This window comes from Daktulosphaira vitifoliae, unplaced genomic scaffold, assembly GCF_025091365.1.
Source record: "Daktulosphaira vitifoliae isolate Bord-2020 unplaced genomic scaffold, ASM2509136v1 Scaffold_2, whole genome shotgun sequence".
NCBI classification, from domain to species: domain Eukaryota; kingdom Metazoa; phylum Arthropoda; class Insecta; order Hemiptera; family Phylloxeridae; genus Daktulosphaira; species Daktulosphaira vitifoliae.
The window spans coordinates 38,158,798-38,171,630 of NW_026099573.1; the positions used below are offsets into that span (position 1 = coordinate 38,158,798).

At 36.0% G+C, this 12,833-nt stretch overlaps 1 protein-coding gene across 4 annotated transcripts; it reads right to left on the reverse strand.

Annotated features, from left to right (window-relative positions):
• Window positions 1-7,050: 7,050 nt before the first annotated feature.
• LOC126898643 (uncharacterized) lies at window positions 7,051-9,581 on the reverse strand. Of its 4 annotated transcripts, none has more exons than XM_050672901.1 (4): window positions 9,048-9,581; window positions 8,504-8,955; window positions 7,627-8,424; window positions 7,051-7,560 (listed from the first exon to the last, which is right to left on the reverse strand). In XM_050672901.1, the coding sequence occupies exons 2-3, from the start codon at window positions 8,940-8,942 to the stop codon at window positions 7,850-7,852; spliced, it is 1,014 nt and encodes a 337-aa protein (XP_050528858.1). In that variant the 5' UTR covers window positions 8,943-8,955; window positions 9,048-9,581; the 3' UTR covers window positions 7,051-7,560; window positions 7,627-7,849. The 4 variants fall into 4 exon arrangements, with proteins under 4 accessions (XP_050528858.1, XP_050528860.1, XP_050528857.1 ...); XM_050672903.1 differs by having other exon boundaries at window positions 7,627-8,082; window positions 8,143-8,424; window positions 8,504-9,581; XM_050672900.1 differs by having other exon boundaries at window positions 8,504-9,581.
• Window positions 9,582-12,833: the final 3,252 nt, after the last annotated feature.

Genomic DNA, 12,833 nt, shown 5'->3' on the forward strand with positions numbered 1-12,833 from the left:
TTAGGAGGAAAAAATTGAAGCTCTATATTAGTTAAAGGTGGGGGGTTATTATGAACTGTACAGTTGTCTAAAAACAGTAAAATTTTACGTTTCTGTTTTTTCATATCTTCATTGAGTGAAACCAACCATTCATTAAATAATTCTGTCGTCATCCATGCCTTTTTGTTTGAACGATAAGTTATAGGAAATGTACGTATGCCCTTAAAACACCTAGGTTTGGCAGCTTTTCCTATGAGGAGAGGAGTTAACTTTTCAGATCCGTTCATGTTTACTGCTAGTAAAATTGTTAACCTATCTTTACTATACTTCCCACCGTGGCATTTTTCCTCTTTAAAAGTGAAAGTCTTATCTGGTAAACATTTAAAAAATAAAGCGGTTTCATCTGTGTTGAACACGTTTCGTGGCTCGTAATTTTTTAACAATGTTGAAAGTTTACGATGCCACTCTAAACACACATTATCGTCAACACTAGAACTTTCACCACAAATTTTTTTAAAAACAATACCGTTTCGTTTCTTAAAATTCGTTAACCATCCTTCACTAGCTGAGAAAAACGGAATGCCCAACTCTTTGGCGAATGATTTTGCTTTTTCTTTTAGTAAGAGGCCACTCACGGGCACATTTTGTCCTCTACATTGCCTAACCCATTGTACTAAACATTCTTCTAGTCTTGGATGCTCACCTTTACTGTTTCGTTTCCTACCACCGCTCGATGACGTAGCAATGATTTTATTTTTATCCTTTAAAATTGTAGACAGGGTACTTAAAGGAATGTCAAATGACTTGGCTACATCGGATTTTTTGTCACCTTTTTCAACAGCTTCAATCAATTCTTTTTTTTTTGAAATCGTCAATGATTTGTTTTTTTTTTTTGAATTAGACGCACTCATCACTTTATCACTCATCACAACCGACCACACGAAACTAAAATAAAACTACATTCGACTGACGGCTATAGACGAGTTAAATTATAATAAGAGGCGGTTAAGAAATAAAACGATAAGATTCCTACGATAATAATTCTATAGTTACCAAAACACACAGATAAAACAATACAGATAAAATAAATGTGGTGAATATGACTTCGAATTGCCGAGAGTTGAACGGATGATACTTCGAATTGTCACGTGTTAGTGACTGTTTTTCCTAAAATTAAATTTCGAATTACCGAGTGTACTTAAATGCATGGTTTTTATTCGAATTAACGCGTGGTTTTCTAGGGACCGAACATTTACTTCGAATTATCGAAAGTTTCGAATTATCGAGAGTCGACTGTATTGTATTTTTGACAAAAAGTTCTGAGGTTTTAAGAGTTGTTTGTAAATCAGTGAAAGTATTTTTATTTTAAGTTTTTTTTGGGGGGTTTTATTATATAATTGATTAAAATGCCACTTCGTGAAAAAAATTGTATAATCGGCCATTTGGAACATCAAATCACGGAAAGTAAATTACCATCTAGAGGAGATTGTTTAAAAGTTTAAATGTATAATATGAGATTTACAAAATCAAATTTAAACGAAAGTGCTGCTCTATTTATAGAAGAATGTTTAGTTTTTTGGAAGAAAGCTCGAATACCAACTCAAGAACCTCATAAATGTAAAGACAAGTTGTATGAGGAATCGAGATCATTAACAAAAAATTTCTGAAAATTTAAGACAAAAAGAAAATGTTTTCATAAAAAATCAATGATTTATTTGATAAAGCTCACCAAAACGCACTCGAATTGATTAAAATTGAAGAAGATAGGCTATTTTTAAATAAATAAAGAGAAAAAGAACGTCCATATTCAATGTTGGGGGAGTAGATAGAAAACTAAGTGGGATTAAAATACGAAAATTTACTCGTGAAAAAGAGATTAACATTAGGCGTGAAAAGTATTTAAATACGTCGACTGGTAAACTTAATTAAATTAATAAAACATAACATTTAAAATTTTTTAACTTAAGACAGTAAAACTAAAAATCAATACTACATTTCACAGGAATAATACATTATTCAGATTTTGATGAATGCGATTTTCATGTAAAATTAAATGAAGAAAAAATATTTAAAATATTGGAGACGGTATAATTGATGATTCTGAATCAGTAATGGAGTTAAAAATGAAGAAAAAATTCCAAATACTGAAGTTGATACGGTTGTAAAACCTAAACGAGCTCGTAAAGAAATTTTAACACCATGATTAGCTGCAGCACTTGATAAGTGTAAAATAAGTGAGAGAGATACGGTCCATTTACTTACAGCTTTTTTGGAAGTAATTTTATTAGATTCAGCTGATTATATAATTAATCGTACATCTATCCGTAAAGCAAGAGATAATTATCCAAGAACTTACTATGAAAAGGTAAAAAAAAATGATTGAAGTTTAGAAAAAGATGTTGTAACAATACTTTGGGACACAAAATTATTAAGTAACATTATTGGACAAAAAGTCGATAGATTGGCAATAATTGCAATGTCCATGCAGTTTATAAACTTTTAGGAGTACCAGAAAACGAGTGTGAAGCTACCAATTCGTCGTCCACCAACTTTTTATCACTAACAAATATTGGTTACCCTTCGGTTACCGATATTTTATAGAGTATAACGCTTTTTCTAACCGATAGATGTAGACACATAATACCAAAAAGCATATATTAAACGCATTCACTAATCATACACACAACAAAGATCTGACGGCCAGTGGGAGTATAAATACACTTACTATCGTATACACCGCCGTACAAACTCATATAATTGTGAACGACCACTGCACTTAACAACTTAGCATTTGATATTATATTATAGAGTTTTTTATAAGCTTTCAGAAAATGTATAGAAAATATCTGGCCTCGTCTCGGAACATAGTCAAAATCGCAAATTACTGTGGCCGAGTTGATGCGTTTATATGCTACCAAAAGTAATTTCCGCGGTCTTTATTTGCAATATTCAGTTACACCTGCACGTTTCACCCGTTAACTTTTCACACTATTTATAGTCTTTTATAAGCTTCTATTACTATAGAGGTGAGTGGGGTAATTGTTAATTTATATTTTCTCCAGGATTATTTATCAGCTTTTATTTTATTTTAAAAGTTCTGGTCCTTATACGTGTTACTATTATTAAATATAACATGGAAATATAATCATGTGCATTGATAATTTAAAATACATTCACAACTACCCCAATTTACCTTATATTTGGATTTAAAAAAAAGAATTGATGATTACAATGATTTACACTATTTTTATCAATTTCAGCTTGCAATCACTGTGGCCAGAATGGCCACATTGTTAGTAATTGTCATGTAAAAGGTAATAATTTTGTTTAATTCTCACTAGTAGTATAACCTATATTTAGTTAGCAAATATTGGGTTATACTTTCAATGTGTTTTTATTCATGTATAATGTTTAATTTTGTCATTATACTTAATTGAGACTAATAAAATTATTGCTAATTTCAATTATTTTTTTTAGCTGCTGGTCTACCTTCAATTTCAAAAATGTGCTCTTATTGTGGTCTCCCCGGGCACGGGAAAATGGAATGCCATGTCAAAGGTAATATTTGTGATATATTTCTTTTTAAATTTAATAACATTCTAAAAGTAATTTTTTTTCATCTAAAAACTTGTTCTTTAATTTTTGTCTTGCTTTAATAATTGACGTAAGCCTAAAGGTTAATGCTGATTTATTTTATGTTGCTTATTTAATCAATCGTATCGTATGTGTCAATTGAACCCATAATTATTTTGTAAATTGTAGTTTTAAGGAATTTATATGTAACATTGTGTAATTACTAGAAAGTAAGAGTATACTGCCAAATACCATAATTGAAGAAAGTATTATGGTATAAATATTTAATGAATTGTGTAAATACTAAAGGGGACTTGACCATCTTCTTGGTATTTTCGTATACCATTGGTATCTTCGTAGTTGTTTATCTCCGTTCGCACCCAAACGCTACCGCTTATTCGTCCATATAGGCTTATTTCACGGCTATCCTGTATATCTACAGGATTAACAAGCGTTTGGGTGGCTCGCTGTCCGCGACCGCTTATTCGTCAGTCCAAATGAATGGACTGCTTATTTCGCGGCTAACCTGCATATCTGCAGGCCGTTCCTCTATCCGCAACCTGAGGACGCGCCAGCAGGCACCCTTGCGGTCTGGACCTTTACAGGCGGCCGCAATGTGCCCTCGCTCCAGGCACCTGTAGCACTGAGGACCCTTGTCTTCGAGGATCCTCAGCCTGCAGGAGCTCCACCCCACCCTCACTCGCGTGAGGGCCGCTAGGCGTGGAGCCAGCCGGATAGGCAGGTCACACCTGGCGTACCGCCTCTTGCCGACTCCGTTGGTGCGGACCGTGACCGCACCAACTTCGGCCTGGCCCCCATCTGGGGCCTGGAGGGCGGAGACCAGGGCGGACTTAATGTCGCTCGGCTCCATCCACTCCTTCACATCCAGGTCTTAATCGGCCTAGTGACCCGCACGTCATGCTCCTTTAGGGCCTCCTTCAAGGTGGCGGCCAGGAGGTCTGCGTGGGAGGCTACGCCTTTGACCTCCAGCAGCACCGCCCCTGCTTGGGTCCTCCTGGTGCCGGTCACATGGACCCCCAAGGCATGGAGGTCAACAGCCCCCATGGCCGTTTTCATAACGGCCGCGTACTGCTGACCCTCCTTAAGGGGCCCAATCACCACCGCCTTCGTGCGGGGTACCTTCGCCTTCATCTGTGCGGCCGAAGGCTTCCTCGACCCCGCTTTCGGGGGAGGTGGTTTCGGTTTCGAGGCGGCAGGCCTTTCTTCCCGGGACCCCGGGTCGGTCGGCTTCTTTGCCTTAGCCTTCCGACCGACAACCTCGGTCCATAGCGGCGCAACGGAAGTGGCGCTCGCCGGGACCTTGGCCGTCTCCGGGGCCATCGACGCCGTCCCTCCCGAATTAGCCGGTTTGCCCGCGGGTCGAGGCTCGGGCGCAACAACCGCCTTCTATTTCTTCTTCCTGCTTTTCCTCTTTCCCCGCTTCCCCACCCTGACGGGTGATGGTTCCTGGGGAATAGAGGCAGGGGCAGGAGGACCGTCTGGCACCCTCACCGGGCTACGCTCGTCTGCGCCCAACCCTTCGCCACCCGCAATCTTCAGGGGCTCCGTCTGCGTCGACGCCTCGACGTTCGGGAGGTCCTCCTCAGGTGTGCGGGTCAGCTCAAGGTCGTACATCGACCGAACGCTCCTGATGAGGGCCCTACACGCGGACGCGACATGGTCGTGCGGGGGTAAGGCCGCCATTGTGTTTTCCAGCTTTTTAGCTTGGAAAACAGCAAGCTCCAGTCCGGCCGTTAGGACGGACCTGGAGCTGGCGCGGTCTAGCTTCGACCGTGGCGTGCCGTCCTCATGGAATAGGTCGGCAGCCACGATCTCCCCGCACTTCCTCCTCTTCATCTCCGGCGCACGACCGGGTTTGTCCACCAACGGGATTAGCGCGTTAGGAGGAGTGTCGTCCAATATGACGACCTCCGGTCCATCCACCGTTGGGGACACCTCCTTCCTTTTGCCACGGACGGCATCGTCATCCCCGGATGCTCCGTCCTCGGGAACTCCATCGGGTGTAACACCCGATGGTGCCGACTTGCACGTCCCCATCCTGGACGCACTCAGCAGCCTCTCCATTATGGAGGGCTTAGCAGAGGTGTCCAAGGATGTGGCCGCATTCAAATTTTCCAATCCAGTGTCCGTTAATCCAATTTTGCCAGTCGCCAATGACCTTCCGGCTGTTTCACCGGCGGGAGTGGCTTGGTCGCCACCACTCCCTGCAGTCCCAGTACCAACCCCGTGGTTGGCTGCAGGAGCCTGCCTCAACACTCCTGCATTTACTGTGTATTCGCTTGATCCTAGCGACACCTGGTGGGTACACCCCCCACCAACCGCCGGCACTGGGGCATCCGATACCCCTGATGCAGTAACCGTTGTATCCTTTTGTTCCATTATTCATATAAAATAATTTGTGAGGGGGCTGCCCTCGTGGCCGGTCCCTTTGGCCAGTGAGTGGCCAACTCACTGGTTGCGTGGTCCGTGATACTCCTTCTTCTCACCCAAACGCTACCGCTTATTCGTCCATAATGGCTTATTTCGCGGCTAACCTGCATATCTGCAGGCTGTTCCTCTATCCGCAAGCTGAGGACGCGCCCGATTCCCCGAGCTAGGGACGCTGTGCTCGTGCCGACGTTTCGTAGCCCTGTAGAGCCCGATCACGCCGACACTGTAGCGCAGCGCAACGGGAGCGGCGGCATTTTAACTCAACAAAACCCAACAAAAGGTCTATTTTAGAAAAATTACTTAATGATTTTATTTATTTCCACGCACTCACAAATAAGTAGTTAAAGTCAAAATTTAAAATACAAAAAGACATTAGAGCAATGATAATTAAGACGGTGACGACGGAAGCGTCAACGTTAGTGGTGATGACGGCGGCGTTTAACCCAACACTACCTAAACATGGCTACATGTGTAAAGTGTGTACAACATAAAAAAATTGACTTTCCTTAATTCATGCCCCTTAATAAGTAGTTTAATAGAATGGAGTAGACTAACAGTGGTATTACGTTTAATATCGTTTATTTTAAACTTATAGTTTAATAATATATTTATAAAGATATTTACAGTGCAATATTATTTGCAACTACATTTTTGATATTGTGTCAAATTCTATTCGATAGTTCAGTAACACAAACAAATAATTATTTTCGCTAACGAGTATAAGTTATTGATGTTTTCTAATTGAAAGTATTTACTTTAATTAGCTAAAATATACACGTGCACTCAGTGCTCGAATTGGCCAAAAATAAGTAGGGGAGCTCAACTTAACAATTTGACAACTGCGTCCCTAGCATTTTGAAGACTTTTTTTTTTTTTTTACTCATTACTTTATTTAGTATTTATTAATAAATCATATTTCATTATCATACTAATATTTAAAAAAAAAAAAAAGAGGTGGTATTTTCTACCGTCCTCCCGTCCCATTAAAAAAAAGTAGTTGGGGTGCGCAAAAAAATTTTAAAAAAAGTAGAGGAGCTACGTCCCCCTGTGCACCCCCCCCCCAATTCGAGCACTGCGTGCACTATTATTTGAGTTAATGAGTAATCGTTAATGATTTTTTCTAATTAAATCATACATTCACTGAATGTTGTATATGGTATTTAACATATGTTATTTAACTACATGTTTAAGTCAGTTAAAGGTTAGTCTAACTGTTTAGGGTAGGATGGCAAATTATTAGAAAGTAAAAATATTTTAGCACTGAAAAAAAGAAAGCATTGTAGTATACGAGAGTGAATGTTATGTAATAAACTGTAAAAATTATTATTAAACATGTAAATTGAAAAAAAAAAAATAAAATATAATTACATAACATGGCAGTTTTTTATTTACATAAACAGAAGTAAATTAAGTTTAATTAACATATTTTAGAAAAAGCTCTAAATAAATGAGCTATTTTTAACATTCAATTTTAAAAACAGAATTACAATTATTTACATAAATACAAAGTATGATTAAATACAGAAATTTGCCAATCCGCCTTGATTTTTCAAACTCCTAAAATTAAATTTGTAAATTAATATGTATGTATATTACAGTGCTAATAAAGATTGTCAAACTCACTCAATGTTGTAGTGTCCATGTGCTAATGTATGAATTTGATCCTTTAACACAACCCTCTTATCGTCGTATCTATTTAACACTAGTTTTGTGCTATCAATCGACTTAATTTGGTGTTTGTACGATCTAAAGGATTGCATTTCTCTATAAGGAGTATAATCTTCGGGTAAATCGATTATTCCCTGAAAAAGACACTGTTTATAATTTTCAAATTTTATATGGTTTTTTACCACGTTTTATTTTGAATAAAACCGTATGCTTTAGATCTTAGAGCAACATGTGCTGAAATAAACTCTCCACCAGTCTCGTCTGTGAAAGTGCCGGGAATCTTGCAACGCTCTATACGGTAACATGGATGGTTAACTAGATAGTTTGAAGTATCCAGTTTTTCCAAAAACCCTCGATTATGTTCCATATTCTCATAAAAATTTTTTGTTTTCACCAGGTATATCAATGAATCTAAAACATAAGATTTAATTACACAAAAATAAAAATAAACAAATAAAAATGTGAATTTACCAGTGTCCATGTATAGGAGTTCAATGTTTTCTCCATATAACGCTTTCATGGTACCGTAGTGAAAATCATACATTAGAGTTTTAGATATGTCTAAAACGGCAAATCCTATGTACATGGGCTTATCAAAAACTAAATCGTCTTTATGTAAATGTACAGCACACAAGTTGTCACCATATATTGTTGTGCCTTTATGGTTTGGTAAATTGACAAGTTTTCTGTATCTTGCCTCGCTGCTCGTAAGTTCCATTTTCAATCTTAGGCGAACGTTCTCCATCGTTTTACCTAAAATATTATGTATATTTAATTACAAAATAATAATCGTTAAGTATATAATAATAAATATATGAAAAAATAAACGCACCAAACACGGAATTGTTCATAAGTTTGTAAAAATCTTTTTCAAAAGTATTTTTCGCCATCGCCCTCATCCTTGTATTCAGAGAAATGTAACTTGCGAGCCAAGGTGATTGATTAAATTCAATATTACGGTGTACTTTTTCTAAAACTAATCCTGCCTGTAACGCTTGCTTTAAAGATTTATAGTGTACAATATATTTTTTTTTATTTTCCAATGTGGCTAAAAGTTTGGGAAATTTAGATCCAGTTGGTATTTTTTTATCAGGTAAATATGGTAAATCATTATGATTATCATGCAATTGCGTCGGATAAGAAACATCAACTTCTAATATCATCCCTTTACACGAATCAGCTGGTGTTTCTTCCAATCTCTTTAAAACTGCCGGAACACTTAAATTTTTTTCGCTCCATTTAAACCCATCTTTAGGCAAGTATTGCGACATTGACCATCCATATCTGAAAGTATTATAAAAAAAAAATAATAATAATTATATATTATAGTAAAACTATTATATAAAATTTAAAAAAAAAAAATCAATTTTACTCACAAATTTGTAGCATCGAGATAAACAATCCAGTTATCCGGCTAAGTATCATCATAACCAGGAAGTCCTATGTGATTAGCTTCAGAGTATCTGCGAACTGCAGTTGTTAAACCCCCTCTAATACCCTGCTCTAACATCATAAGCATGTCGTAGTCATTTAAAAGTTCCAACTCGATCTTTGTATGCTTTAACATACAGTCAAAAGACATGCTCGGTGTGGTGTAATAATAATTAGGATCTAATCCATACGTTTTTAAACAGATGTCTCTAAAAGATTCAAATACATCACATAACAACAACACATCCAATTTCAAATACCAGTCACTATATTGCCCCAACGTTGTACATTCAAAATGATCCCAAACTTTTTGCGCGTGTTTATAATCCTCTTCTGTTATATGGCTCTCATTCAGAGAACTATAAAACTCGTTAATGGATGGCAGCGATGTTTCATTTAATTTTTCAAAGGAGTCTGTATACTCGTAGGGGTAAACACCTTTACGAGTAATAAGACCTATATCTGTTTGAGGAAAATGTTTTGCTGTCTCTTTGAATTTTTCAACATCCCCTTTAGCCAAATTTTCGGTTAGTTTTGTCAAACTAGATGCCATAAATCTGTTGCTGTCTACAAATCTTATTTTTAAATCCTTAGTAACATACTTTGAAAATGAAATAAATTTTTCTTCGGTGTTAGGTATAATATTTATCGGTTTATCATCATATCCTAGCTGTGTTACAATGAAATGACTGTCATAATTTGATAAGTTATGAAAAAAACATGGCATGAATTTAGGAGATTTTAAATTTAAATTACACTCATTACATATTGTCTGTCGATATTTAGAAGTTAAATGTTCATGATCACGCACTGGTTGATTGTTTGTAGAGAATTTTTTAGAGCATAAAGGACACGAACCCCGTTTTACTATATCGTTATGTTTTTTCGCGTCAGCATGCTTAAAAGTCATTGGCATGTTGACTTTTAACATTTCCGATATATTTCGAGCTACTTTAACAATTTCTTGAACAAAATGTTTAGCCACCGCACCCTTTTCTCCAATACCGTCCCCTCTGTACAACACTGGAGACGTTGGAATTGAAAACTGCTGTAGTAATGTAATTGGTATGTCTTCTTTAGCCTTAATATAATAACAGTAGCTCATGGGTTCATGGTCATGAGTTATTTAGGTATTATGCAATTCTTCAGAGTCGTGTTTGAACTAAACAGCTTCAAAATCCGCGCAAATGGCAACAGGATGCCGTTCAGTATTGGCCCAGTTTTCAAATTTGGTTGTTGTATTAGACTTAGGCATAACTGGTGTTATAGGCTCGTTAACTCTACAACGCTCTTTGTGTTGACGTANTAGGCTCGTTAACTCTACAACGTTCTTTGTGTTGACGTAGAAGTTCTTCTTTGCTGGGTTTTCCTGGCTTGGAAATGTAAGTTTTAAAGCATCTTCTACATATAACAGTTTTAGAACAAAATGACGTCATCGATGATCGTACCAGCTTAGCCAGATCGGTTATGTAACAATAATGTCTCTGGCCAGCCTCGTTTGAAATCATTAAAAGATCGAAATGATCGGGTTTTTCATCCTTGCACACTCTTAAAGGAATTACAATGTTTTTTTCTATTATACATTGAAAATGTGCCTCTTTTGAAAATTAACATAATGTGAAAATAAAAGACTAAACAGTTTACAATCAAAATTACATCTTAAATCGTTCTATGGGTAAACTTCTTAATTTAAATACACTTTAAGATTTGTTAAATTACAGTGATCAAACTTAGACATTGATTTACTTTCACTATTTTTACGGTCTGTTTGAAACCCTACTATAACATAACGGGGCTTTTGAAAATGATTACATGTTTTAACGGTCCACGAAAACGATTTGTTTTGTGGTACAAACGGATATTCACACAGTTCCCAATTTCTATGGGCGCAATGTATAGGCTTTTTACTATCTAAAACTCTAAGTAATTTTAATTGTTCCTTTTCGGTCACTTTGACGATTGGCATATTCCATACAACTTTTGTTAGTTTAATTGATACTGTAGACAGTTTTTCTTTTACTGTGGTACTCGTATCTAATAGCTTGACAACCTCATTATCATCAGAAGTTCCCGTGCTGCATTTAAGTTTTTCAGAGGACTCTTTCACATTGAACATTTTGATTACGTTAATGTCTGATGAACTCCTCGTACATATTAATGATTGGGTGCAGTTTAAGAGTATTTTTTTATAATCTTCGGCAAACCCTAGTATATGCGATACCGATATAATCCCAGAAAAATATGTACAGTCGAAAAAGTCTTTATTGTCTTCAGTAGTAATGTCCCATGCCGCAGTGTGTAGTTCGTTAATATCAGCGGGGCTATATGAGCAATAGCCTTTCAAAGTNCTATATGAGCAATAACCTTTCAAAGTTTATATATAGTAAGGGTTATAAAATTATGTATGATTTAATTAGAAAGAGTCATTAACGATTACTCATTAGCTCAAATAATAGTGCACGTGTATATTTTAGCTAATTAAAGTAAATACTTTCAATTAGAAAACATCAATAACTTATACTCGTTAGCGAAAATAATTATTTGTTTGTGTTACTGAACTATCGAATAGAATTTGACACAATATCAAAAATGTAGTTGCAAATAATATTGCACTGTAAATATCTTTATAAATATATTATTAAACTATAAGTTTAAAATAAACGATATTAAACGTAATACCACTGTTAGTCTACTCCATTCTATTAAACTACTTATTAAGGGGCATGAATTAAGGAAAGTCAATTTTTTTATGTTGTACACACTTTACACATGTAGCCATGTTTAGGTAGTGTTGGGTTAAACGCCGCCGTCATCACCACTAACGTTGACGCTTCCGTCGTCACCGTCTTAATTATCATTGCTCTAATGTCTTTTTGTATTTTAAATTTTGACTTTAACTACTTATTTGTGAGTGCGTGGAAATAAATAAAATCATTAAGTAATTTTTCTAAAATAGACCTTTTGTTGGGTTTCGTTGAGTTAAAATGCCGCCGCTCTAATGACATTTCACATTTCACTGTGAAATTGTGTCAGAACATATATTTCTTATCTACTAGCTTTTTTCTTTATAAATATGATACAAAAACAATGAAAAAAAAAATGGTGTAATTGCTATAGCAGTTGTAGTCCACTCGTGACTTTTTTCTACTCGTACAACCATATGACTGCTTTAGCAGTTACGTAAATAAATTTATATTTTTGTGTTAAAATTTATTATTAATACATTTTATATAATTCGTAATTATGTATAAATGAATATAACTCGCACATTTCAAATAAATCATTTTTATTTATTTATACTTATTAACATGATAATTATTATAATATATCCTTTTTATTGTAACAATAAAAAAATGCATTTGATACATACAGTTTTTAAATAGTTAAAATTATTTATTTACATAATAATTTGAAATGCAGGGTCCTGGGCACAATGGTTTCATGATTAAATTGTTATTTTCTACAGATAAGATTGTATTATGAATGATAACGAAATACAAAAAAAAAAACCCACATTATTTTTCAATAATCTATTTTTAGAATACATCCAATACTTTGCCTGACAAGTGTGCAAGTCGTAAATGAACATTTGATCTGACTTAATACGATAAAGCTATTACGAACATAACTACCATAAGAGTTATGTCATTTTACGACTTCTAAAAATATTACTGTTATAGCAGTTATAGTCAAATTATGACTTAAAACACAATGACTGCTATAGCAGTGAC